Here is a 14,533-nt window from a genome sequence, read left to right on the forward strand (position 1 = left end):
CTGAATATCCACCCTTGTCAGTCAGTTTCTATCGGTCTTTTCTGCTTTTTGTTGTTGTTATTTTTTAAACCTTTTGCTATCAGCATTCCTTTCATAGTGCCGGTTCTGACCAGAGACCTCTGCAGCTGTGCAATGAATGCTGTTACGTTCAGCAGGATCAAAGCAAGTTGCGTGTGCTGCCTTGTGCATGCTGGGATTGGTGGATTCAGCTCCCGGCAGCTTGAAGCCATTGCTCTGGAGGTGTAGGAGGGTACAGAACCAGCGTGCCCATACAGCCACAGCACTGCTCCGGGATCTGTGCAAGGATCTCACTGCAGCATTCTTCCTTTGGCAACACCAACACTTGGCAGGTAAACCACACTTCAGATGTACAAGCAAACAGCGCGTGTCTATTAAATTAATGGAAAACTCATTTTATTTTAAACTCTGTAAAAGCTGTAATTATAAATATGACAAACTTAAATGAACATACATCACTGGGGAGTACAGGTAAATCAGCAAGTTTTTTTCCAGTTACTTTTCTGTTGGAATCTTTACGTATCCTGATGTGTAATGTGATAGTAGCTGCCTTCATGGGTATAAAAATAAGCCTCTGGTGTATCAAAGTATTTGTGAGCAGCGAGAATGTATAAAGCAACAGTTAACGTAGGAATTCTTCTACTCTTTGGCATTATCACACAAATTAATATGTCCTTGTTTGACTAAGCAATGAAAACCTCTGTGGTTCTGTACGTAGATTTAATTGTAAGCAGCCAGTTGTTCCAACACCGTATTGTCTGCATGGTCAGCTGTGTAATCACTGTACAAAACAGTTCAGTGAGACTTGCAGCAGCAAAGTATGACTGAAACTCAAGACTCATGAGGCAGATGCAAGAGGAAGTGTTGTTACCATTCATCCATGTACTGAATTGCAGAAAGCCTTGGAAAACTGATGGGTCTGACTACGAAGGACTCATCCCATGCATTCCCAGCATAACAACCAGAGATGCATGTGCTGGGGGGGGGGGGTGGCTCATCCTGAGTTACCAAAAGCAGCACACAGGGTCTTGTATGGAGCTCTAAGGTAGGATTTAAAACAAACAAAAACCCCAAACCAAAATACAGAAAAGCTTTCTCAGTGTATAAGCATGGAGAACGTTAAAACTTCTGAAGAGGGTTCTCCAGTTGTCCCTCAGCACCAATGACAGAAGTAAAAATCATCTATTTGTTGTAATCTTCCCTCAGTGAATCAAAGAAAGTATAAACGCTCTTAGAGCTCCTCCCAACATCCAGCTTTCATTGGTATTTGGCTGCCTTGTTTTGCAGCTTGGACAGTTTTCAATAGTCACATACTGTACACTCAGAGTGAAGTATGCTTGTTGGTAAATTTAATGAGGTTTTGTATTTTCATGTTTAAAAGGCAGAGAAGAGTTGAGGGTCATAACTGTCATGGTGGAAGTGATGTGGGCAGTGTTCCCTTGCTCCACTCTGAGCTGTGGCTGTGCAGCTCTTTCAGTTCCCCTCCCTACAGCTGGAAGTTTTGCAGTACAACCTTTCCCAGCTTAACTCAGTATCTAATATTCTGTCATAGCATTTTTTAATCTCTATGGTGTAATCATAGCAATGAAGTAAGGGAAAGAATAACATAACCCGTGTCTTCAGCTGAGGCTGTGCTGTAATTTAAGGAGCAGTTCACCCTCCACTCATTTTTTTCAGATTTGTGGAAAAAAAAAAAAAGAGTTATGTATTTGGCAGAAGAGATCAAAGGAAAATACAGATACTTATGTGAACAATTTCTCTAAGAAAAAAGGGGCAAGAAAATACCATAAGAGGAATTTGTTACAAGCAGAAGGGGCAGAGACTGGAGCGTGTTACAAGAATATTTTCTATTTCCTTGGAAACACTACACCTGAGCATTCTGTAAACAGTGATATTCCACTGACCATGTAGGTGCAGTATTTGAATAAGACTTAATTAAAAGGGCAGCAATACCAAACTTCAGTCCTGTCCCCTTACAGGCATAAGCCCCATCCACTGACTACTGTGTGTAACGTGTTGCTAAGATACAGCATTGGTGGAGCATTGAGAAAGTAAGTACGTTCCTTGCTCTTGCTTCAGTACAATATGGAAGCTGAGCCTTATATGCTTGTTTCTTCCACCATAAGCTTTGGCACCAGCATGTGCTTGGAGGAGGAAGAAATAAATAAACAGAAAAAACTTACTCTAGACCAGAATCCTAGTACAGATGAGAACTTGATTTTACTGTGGTCTACCAGCTTGATCTTAACAGCTGGGGAGAAGTAAGAGCAGTTCTGGCATCTGCCTTTTGTAATTTTGAAAGTTCAGATGTCATAGGTGATAAAATACATGCAGGACTGCTGCCCTGCTTTAACCTGAGCAAAACACATAACACAGGGTTACAGGGAACACGTAAGCAAATGAAGTTTAAATTCAGTAGGGAGGAACGGTCCTTGGCACAACTGGCTGCACCCAGAAGCCCAGGACAGCTGCGAAGAACCTAATAGGTTTTTGCTCAGCTTATGCCCATGCTGTTCTCTGTGCTGATATGCTGCAAAAGGTGGTACATCACACTGAGAAAGCTCAGCACAAGGCCCACATGGCCTCTGAGAGAACTGCAGTCCGAAAAGGTGTGTGTGTGTGTGTGTGTGTGTGTGTACTCACTGTCCTTTGAAAGCCAGACGTTCACTAACCAGCTGCCTGATGGTGGAGATGAAGTAGAAAGGAGCTCCGACTATCTGGAGAGGGCCAAGAGACTTCTGCAGGAGTAATTTTACCCCCAGGTATTTCTGGTTCTTCTGTAGCACATGCTGAGTTTCCTAACAAACAAGTGGCACCTGTGCTCTGAAAATGCCACCTTTTTGCTTGAAAACTTGACAAACAGGAAGGGCAAAGAGCTTCCTGTGGTGGCTTTAAAAGCACCCTTTTGTCACAGGCAGTTCTGTCATTCAAGGAAAAAACAACCAGCAACATTAAGATCAGTTAGTATTTGAATTAAGAAGGAAAGAAACTCAGTTATCGTTAATCCTCTTCAGCTATTCTGTGTGTGTATATCTTATAGGAATGCAGGCAATAGCCTTCTAACAATGTTTTTCCTGGAGTCATCCCAATTCCACTGCTTTCTTAAGAACTTTAACCGTGTTCCTACTGCTGCCACTGGCCAACTGCTACACTTTTTCATCAGTTTCAATTTAGAAGCAAAAGGTAACTTCCAGGACAGAGATCTTCTATACCAGGAGCAGCAAGCCCCCTTCTAGCAGCTGCAGTTCAGGAAGGGAGGAGGCTTAAATGATCCTTCTCCTATGAGCCAAACACTTGTAAAAGTAACAAGGATAAAACATTGCTTTGCTAGAGTGCCAATAGTGGGTAGTTCACTCTCCCAGCAGCACCAGCAAATGAGGCTACTTCAGTTGGTACAGAGAATCTTCTGGCACACCTTTGGATGAAAACCTTTTCCCCTCTGCCAAGTGAAGGGCATGCTCTGCTCACTGCTGGTGGTTACCCTCCCCATCTCAATGCTGATCCCCATCTGGTGGTGGGGTCTGGCAGCTTGCAGTAAGAAAGCCATATCTGCCTTGTGCTATGATGCGTACTAAAGTAACACAAAATTATTGTTCAGATAGTAAGAGTGAATCCTTTGCTTTTTTTAGAAGTAGCTAAAGCTGAGGTCTTCCTTATCTTTTACTCCTGTGTACATACTTGAGATAAGCTGAACATGATTAGTGGCAGTCTGGAATATGTGCTTAGCAGCTATGAACTCACATTTAAACGTGAGAAGTGCTTCAATGCTGTAAACAGTCGAGGCAGCAGTATAAATGGCAATTACTACATAGTTGGGCCTGAGAATGAATAAGCAGAATACACAAGGATATTTTTCTTACATTTTTACATTTCAGAATAAAATCTTCTACCCCTAGACCTGTACTTTAGGAGGAGAGAATTTCAGTGTTAGTTTTTCTCTGAACTCACTAGATTTTGATTTGAACTGTAGAAAAACTGCAGCAAATTATGTTCTTCCAGTTTGTCTGAATATAGCACTTTAGCTTGTTCACAGGCCTGCTGAACAGTGCTCATGCCAATACTATAGCAGCAAAAACCACATCTAATTTTCTGTCACGATCAACTGCCAAATTGGTGACTGTGTTCTTGGCTATAACTTAGAATGCGATTTTATTTTATGCATATCTGTAGTAAGTTATTCACCTTTCTGAGGCTGCAGGGCAGTTCAGGAGTACGTCCTTAAACAGCCATGCATCAGTCTGTCTCCTCACTGAAGCTGCGATACCCTAAGAGGAGAAGTGCTATTAAAATCTAAGAAAAAAGGGCCCTCTTGTTGAGGCAGGAAGGTGGTGGGGATAATGTTGTAGACTCCGGCGAGGATGTTCTCCACTTCCAGGTAGCAAAATCCACACCTATGATAAAAGAAGCGATTTCTTACAACCAAGGTCTGAAATGTTTCAAGCAGTGAAGATTCCATTGAATCAACTATTTATTACCTGTAGTCCCCACTGCTCTTCTTCTGAAAGCCATAGGAACCAGGATCTCCTACTGTTGAGACAGTGACAATTTCAAACCCAACGCTGTACTGCCTGCAAGCCAAGTGACAGACCATTACTTTAATTGTGGGGGGAATCGGGGCTAGCAGGAGGAGAGTAAGTTTATGAAAACTGTATAGCTGGAATACATTTAGGTTTTGTCACATTTGTGACAGAAATGTCAGAGAAGCTTACCGTGACATGAATGTGCAGATTGGAGGAAGATGCATTTTGGTTTCAGAACTCTATCTGGTAAATGTCTGCTAGCTTTCTGCCTCTGCACCAAAGCAGAGCCCAAGTGGTTAAACTTGCAGTGAGATGCTCCTGGGCTGAGCAGCACAGGTTTTGGGCTGTAATCTGATCACCATCAGAGGAACGTGAATGTTGGTGATCTCAGCACAATTCTCATGTTTCACTGCAACCTGGGACAATTTGTCTACTACCTCTTCATGAATGTGGCAGGCACTGCTGGCTCTGTCAGTCAAACTACTCTAGTATGACCTACTAATGCAGAAAATGCAAACAGAAAAGGAATACCAGAAGTGAGAAAGTGCTTCCTCTTACCCTTTATTAGGTATCATAAAGAATACTGACACATACTGCAAAGGGGTTTGAGAGGATCATACCACTTGAACCACGTTTTAAGTTAGACCTGTTTTATATTCTACTTTCTTGAATATCCCCTCCAAAACCTGGCCCTCCTGAGCCCTCTCCAGAGCTGAGATGCACTAATTTAATAAAGGTCCACTCTACCACAGTAACAGCTGAGAGCCCATAAGTATTACTCGCAACTCTGGGAAGAAGCTTTCACTATGAAAGACACTTCATAGGGCACTAACATCCAATTCTTCCTTCTGATCTGCCAGTCACAGAGTAGGTGCATTGTCAGAGCTGAAACTACTGCACAGGCTGTTATTTAAGAACCTGTAAGTGTTTAGCATCCTGCATATTAGCTCCACTACAAAAGAAAAGGTAGCATGACTGTAACAGATTTTGAGGAAATTAATTTCATGATGCTCACACTCCATAACTAATATAAAAGAAGGCTCCTGCTTCCCTCATCAAGGATCCTTGTCAAGTACTTCCTCAGTAGCAAGCATGCAGATTTAAATCACTATTGATGGCAACGTTAGAAACAAACAGCGCTATACCTGCTTAATATAAAGCTTAATATAGCTGCTTCCCCTATCTTATCTCTGGCTTTTCCAGGATCTTCTCACCCCTCCCTTGGAGGACTGACAATTTATCCTTAGCGCGTGATACTCTCAGTGTACAGAAGCATGTATGACATACCTTGGTCCACGCAGTTCAATTAGTAATGGCCCACTCTTGTCCAGTTGGAATTGATAGATGGGGTTATTTTTGTAGCTGTCTCTGAAGTTCCCACATCCTCCAGCACTGTGACCTTTCCATTGTCCGTTAACCTAAGAAGTCAGAAATACAGAAAATATTTTATATCCTGAGAATTTGTGTATAGATAAGCAATGCAAGGCTTGAAGCACCTCTCACTTCAGTTGTCACTGACTACAGTAATCTTGGAATCCTTAAAGAGTAAGTGACAGTCAGAACGTGATGGTATTCAGCAAGTTTAACTACCTGACTCAAAGCTTTAGATCCCTTATGAAGGTAATATTATTCAGCTCACAAATACCAGGTAGCTGCTTCTGACTATAAAAGATCGCATCTGATGAAGGATCTCTATTCCCATCTATCCTGGAGCTGCTCAACTGTGCAGGTTTTTTTTGCTGCTGTTTTCCCTGACAAAACCAAAACAACAACAAACCTTTGTTGTGCTAAATGAGAAACAAAAAACAGCATAAGTACAACACTACTGGTGTTGTAGCCTTTGCTTTGGGAATCTCTCCCTCCAGCACTGCCCATTCACCACTGTGCACTCTGAGAAGCAGCACTACTGAGACAAAGATAGCCATAAGGACAGGCTCCAAAAGGACAAAGAAATACAAGAGACAGAACGTTGCTCAGATTTTAAGAAACGGGCCATCTGTTTGCAAGTTCCTCCTGCTAGTCATTAAATGAAACTTCTAAAACATGCCAGGCATTCACAAAGTTATAGCTGAGCTGCAGTCCCTATATGTTACTTCCCTCCCCTCTCTGTCAAACCTGTGGTTTAGTTTCTCTACTCAGTGTCCAAAACCCTCAAATGTGACAAGTCAGGAAAGTAAGGGGGGTTTCTTCCCCCACCACACAACCTGAGGCTGCTGTGAATTTCCAGGCCTTTTCTACCTCAACTGTGCTTTCCTCCAGGAATCCCACTGCAGCTGGGTTAGCACAAGAGATGACCACCCAACTTCGCTACAAGCCATCTCAACAATGCTTTCTTTGACTGGCAAATTGTGAATTACTTATCTGCTTGTCTTTAAATGCAGTGACTGCAATACAGTTACCAAACAAGAATTAAGCAGGCAACTAGCCTTCTGTATTTAATCATTTAGACAGAGCTAGTTATGGACAGATAAAACATGCCTTTTATTTGAATAGTAGACAGACACCTTCAAATAGTTAACAGGAGGCTTCCACGTACTTAATTCTCTTTTGAAACTAACACAGTGTAAAACAGATGACATGTCTTAAGCAGGCATGTCATCTTCGGTGCATTTTTCACTTCTTAAACCATTCTGCCAAACTAAGCTTAGTTTTTTAGAGCTAAGTGGAAACAGTGGTTTCTGGAACAATTGAGGATACGGTCACATTGTTCCCAGGAATCTCTCTGGCTACTTACTGTGCTCCTGAGCTGGTGAGATTCAAGGACAGTAAGAACAGCAGCACGTGGCCTCCAGACCACCTGGGCTTCTCACTTATTTTAGCCAAGCATTTGCTCTTACCACCTGGTGCTGCTCTACTCTCAGGGAGCATTTCTATATGAAATACACCATCTGTGTACTGTCTTATTCCTATCTGACAGCGTGAGTGCTTATCCCAGTGATAACAGACCTTTGAGATTTCTTAGTAACTTTAAGACCTGTAAGGTATTGTGACCATCGTAAGTAAGAAGTCCATTTGTCACAGTCTCAGTTGTGGTGCCTTTGCTTTGCCACTGCTGCTTATGCCCTGTGGTGCCAAGAATTTTAGAAGACAATAATGCACTTCCTCAAAAGTGAGCAACACTCTGCACACTCATTACATATTAGGGGAGAGGTTGTTACTCCAAAGGTTCCACAAAAGATTTTGTATCTGCACCAGTACAGCTGTAATACTCTTATGATGAAGATAGAGCCTATATACTGAATAGGACTTTCATGCTGCTAAAAGTTACGCCACTATCCTTACTAGTAAAAAGAGTTAGCCAGCTACCAAAGGCTTTTTTATTATGAACTTGTTCGGCAAGTTATATGCAACCTAAGCACAGGGTTGATCTTGCACTAGGTATGCTAGATTAAGCTCTAGTTGACCTCCTTAATTAAAGAAGTTCGATTTTTTAGAAGACAGCCTGAGCTGGCATTTCTGGACATTAGTGGAAAGTTCTGTTTAGAAACCATATACATCTCAAACATAGAAAGACCACAGCAGAATAATTACTTAGTAACTCATAAAAAAATTCTTTACCCGTTTGGAAATGGTGTAAGGTGTAGGGATCTTGGAAAAGGTAAACTTGCACAAGGAGTACACCTGTGTGGTAAAAGCAGACGTTGGTCATACGTTCATCTGGCATTTCTCAAGACATATTAAAAGAAAAAACAAAAAGCAGAACTACCTACAAATATTTTTTTAGATACTTGCTATATTTACATGCTTTAAAAACAACCACAAAGGAAATACAGCCTTAGTACTTGGGCTCCAGTGACTTCTTTCTGTCTTACCTATCTCTTATCAGAAGGCATTTCAGAGGAAAAGGAAAGGTAGTGCCTGATGGCAAAAGGAGTTCCCCACCACCACTGTATTGTATTGACACCCTATATTGTCTCAGCTGCAATGGAGAATATTATCAAGCAGGTGATCCAGTGATTCTGCTCCATCATTCACAGCCTCCCTCCCCTAAGTAACATGGGCCCAGAAGTGTGCTCATTCATCACATTGACAAATAAAGGACACTGTGCATATTTATTTACATTTGTTATGAAATCAACAGTACATACCCTGATGGTGTAATGGATAGTGTTTTGTTTCTCATACTGAGACACCACTAATGTGAACGTATGCGTTCCTGGAGAGGTCAGCTTTATCTTGGTCAGATAATGAGGACTGTTGATCCGAATGCCATCGATATATGGAACAGGATCAGCTGAAAAAGAAAAGAATGAACACTTCTCCCAGTCAGAAACCTCCCAGCCATTTATAATCAGTGAATTCTGCCCAGAAAGTCAGACTGTTGGTACTATCCTTAGACTACAAGCAGACTTGAGTGCTTTCAGAAGAAAAGAGCCTGAAGATTTGCTCATAGAAAGCACGGACAGGTAAGAGCAACTATCATTTTCTGAAGATGTACATCACACGACAGGACAAATTCTGCACTTGAAAGTACAGCCTAAATGACTTGAGAGAACTACTTGTCCAGCTCTCACCGACGTCTCTGTTCAAAGGAGTCCTACTATGATTATGTTGAAATTTATAGAAAAAGATAAGGAATGTTTGAGCACTCCGTAAAATTCAATGAGAAGTCTGCTAGAGAAGCTCCCTTCTCTGTTGATAGGGCAGCTGCAGTTGGTAGACAAGACTTTGCAATATGTTCGTGTCTTTGAGAAACAAAAACACATCTCCATCTCTCTCCCTCTCTCTTACGATCACTACACAATACAAATCCAGTATTCATTATAAGCATCCCAAACATTTTCCTTTTACAATTACACAATACGATTTGTTATCTGGTCTCTAATTGGTTACTTCCAGAATTCTTTTAATTTTAGTGAAGCAGAAACAAATCTAGCCAATTACTTCAATAGACCCAGGATCAGGTCCTTTGTTTTCTTCCACAAAGCAAATGATTAATATAAAACAACCAGAAGCTTAGGAATGGGAAATCCCTGAATCAGTGCCAAAGGATTAACCTGTTTTCTTCTGATCTCATTTTAACAGATGGTAAAAATAACACTGTAGCTTGACCAATCTATCTCCATGGAAAAAGGTTTCAAATGAGTTTGAGCTCATGAAATTAAAAGTTTATGAAAGAGTTTGGTTATCGAGACAAAACAGACCAATCATCCAGCTCTCCTTAATGGTCTTGCTGGAAAACTGCCTTTTTCAAGCACAACAGAACAGTTCCCTCCAGCGTACAGAAGTGTATTGTTTGCTGAGCTGAATGTTTTCAGTATAACAGATAGAAAATAAGCACTGCTACAACTAACAGCATCACAGGCATGCCTTGGGCAGTAAGGACAAGCAAATTCTTTAACGAGATCAGCTCGTGCACAACCTGATGTTTTGGGAAGGTCTCAGTGGATGTTTTCTACTGAAAGACAGCTTGGATTCTAGGCAAACTGGTTGGCAGAGTACACTGAACAAGACCAGAGATGAAGCCCACAACCATTATCAGCTATTCCAATAGGTAAAAAAAACAAAAACAAACAAAAACATTAAACAAACAAACCCAAATGAGAAAAAAAAAAAAGCACAGATTCCACTCTTTGTTCAGAAGAGCTTTAAAAGCTCCTATTATCTGTTACATGAGCATTAACCCTTACTTCCTGTGTCTATCTTTCCTGGAATATAATATACATGGCCTTTTCGCAGCTGCAATAAAGCTCCAAAAATCAAGTAGGGTTAAGATCTTAAGCACATACAGCTTGGCTTATTCCTTCCATGCAGTCTGTTAAGGTGGTCAAAGGGCTGAACGACTACATCAGAAGACTGACCTCATAGAGTGAGCTTTGCAGCATTAAAACAAACTGTGCCTCTCTTTCCCACAGAACTCTCTGCAAGTGTTCATTTATTTTTAAGCATCATCTTTTTTGACAGTTGAGGTATACTAACCTGGATAGTAAACTTTCTTGCCATCAGTCTTGTATACAACCATAGTAATAAATTCCCTATTGTGTGCAAAGTCATCCTATAAAAAAACCCAAAACAAATGGAGTTATAAGCTTCTGTGGAATATAACTAGCATTTAATCTAAATCAAACACACATTCTCCCACTCTTTTGATCACCACATGCTATGGTCCGATAGTTGCATTTATCTTTTTAAATGTCTGAATTAAACCAACTACCACTAATTCAACTGAAAAGAAGTTCAGGCCCTTGGGAGTCAGAATTACTTTGGTACTCTTATGGTGGAATATAATCCCCTCACTCAATTTTTACACTGGGTCTCTCTCGACCATCTTGTAAGCAGGTATCCGTACTGCTGATTTAAAGTTTATGCATATACATGCACACATACCTGGAACATGCAACATAATACTGTTTATATTTACATCACAGACAGATACTACAGAGCTCAGAATATGGAAAGCACAAGGAGAGAACTCCCACCTTATCTGTGATGTGTCTACTCAGCAGCACCCAGACCACAGCTCCACCCTGTGGGCACTGCACCTCCAGCTTGTACTGCGGGTTGTTGGCCAGGCTGTAGGCATCCTTCACCGGGCCTTGCTTTGCATCCCAAGTACTAGGAGCAATGCAGACATTTCAGCAGATCAGATTTGAAAACAAAGAGACTTATACTTCTCTAACTGTAGGATGCTTCATATGAGCTGTTATGTCCAAAAGCTTGCTTTTTTTTTTTTTTTCCTCCCCCCCTCCTCCTCTACAGACTTCAATTCAGGTACACTTTTGAATAAAAATTAACCTGCTTAATGTTTGGAAAGGTGCTTGGTACCTTGAGGTATCTGATTACCAAACCTGCCTTGGGAACTGTCTAGACAAGGAAAACATGGGGGAAAAAAAATGGTGCTGACGACAGCACAAAGCATGACACACAGGGAACAGAAACGGATAAAACTATTTGTGTCATTGACACTTCCCACCCCTTTGAACTGAACAGCATTTGTGAATGGCTGCATTATTAACTAAGCTTCAATTTATCTCTGTTATTATTGCCACTATTTAGGGCAGTTCGCACTGTGCTAGACACTGCCCTACACAGAGGTATGACAATCATTAATAATACAAGGAAATACAGAGTAGAAGATGACTGAATGTGTATGTTCATCTCAGAGACCATTTTGCTACATCATGACAGCCCATTTTGGAGTCAATCTGAACACAAAGATGGAAGGAGCCTTTACAGACAAATTGAGAAGTTGTACTATTGATGATGGAGCTCGTGCAGAGCTAACTTATACAGAAGCCATGTGGAAGCAGGGGTGAAGTGTGGTGTACTGCACCAGAGAAACAAACAAACTTTCAGAAACAGAGGCACTTGTCTTCTAACTGGGTTAGAAAAAGACTGAATGAGATGAATACTAGGAGAGAGACAGGTGTCGTGTTCAAATAAATTGATGGCTAAAGAAGATAACATACAATTTGTGATAAATGGACTTTGACTCCTACGGCATGAGCAAACACACCTTGTAAAGACAACATGCACTGCACAAATGGCTTGGAACTGCCAAGTAAAATGAATTCCAAGTAAAAGTTAGGGCACTGAAGCACTGCCTAGTGACTGAGTAAACTAACACCAACTGTGCAAAATCTGATTTCTATTCCAATACAGAGATGTGGTACTGAGGTCAGCTTCCACTTACACAACCTTAGGCCCACAGTATCACCACAAAGATCACAGGAGTTTCAACAGTGTTATGGAAAAACTCAAAACAAAAGCCTGGGCTCAGAATTTAGAATTGGGAAGTTGGACTCCAACCATGCTCTTTAACCCAACCTCTTCAGCAGTGAGAAAAAAAAAATGGAAGAAAGGAAGCACCTCATCAAGACATTCAGCGTTACACTGACACAAAAGTTGTTCTCTTGGACCAACCTGTGAATACATGTAGATTCTTTAAAAAGACCTGGATTCCAACTCAAATAAATAACATCATAGTACTGGCACAGGTCCTCCCAGGCAATCCAGAAAATCCCTAAAAAGGAAGTGCTGTTATTGTTTGCTTACCAGAAATGTTTAATTTACTCATTTTTCAAGAGTCCCTTTCCAGGCAAATAATACAGCTGATATAAATCCCACATTTATATGAAACAGAGTAGTAACATCTGCACTGCCTACATTCCTGAAGTTAAACTTAACCCACAAAGCAAACAAGTTAAACCAAGAAAGATTTTTAACTACCAGACTCTACGGATGCACTAATTCCTTACTAAATGGATCTATGTAAATAATGAGCTAATCTCTCCTAACTACCAAAAGCCAGGCCTACTATTCTTACATACTGCATGAAGTTCGTAATAAAATGGTAAAATCTAATGCACTTGGATGCATACTGTTGTTGAAATGAAGTGGCATTAAACAAAAGGGTTTCCTCACTTACTCCACCTGTTTCTTGTGCTCAAGTGTTTCTTTCCACCTTTCGGCAGGGATAAACCACCAAGGTCTGCATTATTTGAATATATAGTGACTTTCTATGCCTTATTACCGTTGTCTATTTTCTGAGCTGTTCTTGGATCAAAGTTCAAGTATTTTTGTAAATCTGGGGTCCAACTTCTTGTGTCATTTTCACTGTATCGTCCCTTCCAACGTAAGTGGCTCCATGGATTTTTCAACTGGAGGAATCTAAGCCCCTGAAAAAACACAGGATAAAACTGCTGGATTCACCTTATCAAGGTTATTTTTCTATTTATATGAACATGGAATAGTGATCAGCATCTTTATGAAATACAGCATCATTAAGCTTTCCAGAATTTCCCAGTTTTTGAAGACAAAATAAACTAAAGATCAATAGCAACCCATCTTAGACAAAGGTTTCAAGCTGGTATCTGAACAAAATGTTCAGTTTTACTTGGTACCTTATGTTCTCTTATATCCAAGACTGCGTAGGCATGGGTTGGAACTAAACCCCATTTTTCTCCTTCCTCTTCAGACATCACACCTGTTGCTGTTGTGATAAGGACATCTCCCTTATGAAATCTGTTAAAAAAAAAAAGTAACATTTTAATTAAGCTATTTTTAACAGCTGCAAACTAACATTTGACAGATACTGCAGTAGTATGTTTGTACATTGTTAGTATGATCCTACTTTATAGGAATACAGGTTGTTTATTGTAAGCAGAAATCAGACCTGAAGATACTTCAGAACACAGAACTATTTTCTTCCAGTATTTCAGTACAGACTGAATGTGATATAGAAGGTTATTGTCATTACAACATAAAAATAAGCATTTGTCATTCTAAAATTCAATCTGTGTCATTTATTAAAAATTCTCCTCACAGATCTTCAGCTGAACACAGAAATGGTTTCATCAACACTTACTTAAATCACTGCATACAGTGAATTAACTCTATTGATCCCAGGATTTTGATGGGGCTTTCCAAACTTTAAATAAATAAATAAAAATCAATCCTCCTAGGTTCTGCATGTGCTTATATTCCAGCTTTTGTGTCACTCAGTATTATGCCTACAGAATTTGAACTGTCAGATGACAGCTGAGTTCTGCAATTGTTCTGAATTGCAGTTTTTCACTTCAGTGATTGCTGTTGTGAAGACCTGATAGTGTGTTTCCTAGAACATGATAAAATCCAAGTACACTCTGAAGGTCCCTACAGACTTTACAGGGTCACTGGACCACAGATTATCAGTCTAGCACAGATTAACAACAACAGTGAAGCTATAATGACTAGATCTCACTCTAATTGCAGCCACACTATAAACTGCAATGTCAGAACATCTATCTGAAAAGCTGTTGACAATCAAGTGCGAGTTCCTAAACTACTGAAAAAGCACTATAGAAATAATCTCACACTCCCATCACGAATGGGGGTCTTTCAGTCAACAGAATATCCCCTTTCTTCTGCCTTGAAATACAAAAGGAACTGGTTGCACAGAACAGTTGTGAAAGACATTTAAGTACTTGCTAGCTGGCATTTACTTCACAGCTGTATCTTTCACCGTAAGTAGAGTTGTATTACAATAGGTCTGAAGATCAGGATCACAGTTTCGA

The 14,533-nt window shown here is 40.4% G+C and overlaps 1 protein-coding gene across 4 annotated transcripts in view; it reads right to left on the reverse strand.

Moving 5' to 3' along the window:
- Positions 1 to 397: 397 nt before the first annotated feature.
- CAPN7 (calpain 7) overlaps positions 398 to 14,533 on the reverse strand; it is a 29,184-nt gene continuing 15,048 nt past the window's right edge. For 3 of the 4 annotated variants that reach the window (XM_418783.8, XM_046937989.1, XM_015281764.4), the window contains 10 exons: positions 13,382 to 13,502; positions 13,012 to 13,156; positions 12,402 to 12,501; positions 10,958 to 11,093; positions 10,458 to 10,533; positions 8,627 to 8,772; positions 8,097 to 8,159; positions 5,826 to 5,956; positions 4,494 to 4,586; positions 398 to 4,409 (listed from right to left, as the gene is read on the reverse strand). In XM_418783.8, coding sequence (XP_418783.3) covers positions 4,265 to 4,409; positions 4,494 to 4,586; positions 5,826 to 5,956; positions 8,097 to 8,159; positions 8,627 to 8,772; positions 10,458 to 10,533; positions 10,958 to 11,093; positions 12,402 to 12,501; positions 13,012 to 13,156; positions 13,382 to 13,502 — 1,156 coding nt within the window. In that variant the 3' untranslated portion in view covers positions 398 to 4,264. The remainder of the gene's footprint in view (positions 4,410 to 4,493; positions 4,587 to 5,825; positions 5,957 to 8,096; positions 8,160 to 8,626; positions 8,773 to 10,457; positions 10,534 to 10,957; positions 11,094 to 12,401; positions 12,502 to 13,011; positions 13,157 to 13,381; positions 13,503 to 14,533) is intronic. The other variant, XM_040694601.2, reaches the window with a different exon arrangement.

The sequence above is a fragment of the Gallus gallus genome, chromosome 2, assembly GCF_016699485.2.
Source record: "Gallus gallus isolate bGalGal1 chromosome 2, bGalGal1.mat.broiler.GRCg7b, whole genome shotgun sequence".
Lineage (NCBI taxonomy): Eukaryota > Metazoa > Chordata > Aves > Galliformes > Phasianidae > Gallus > Gallus gallus.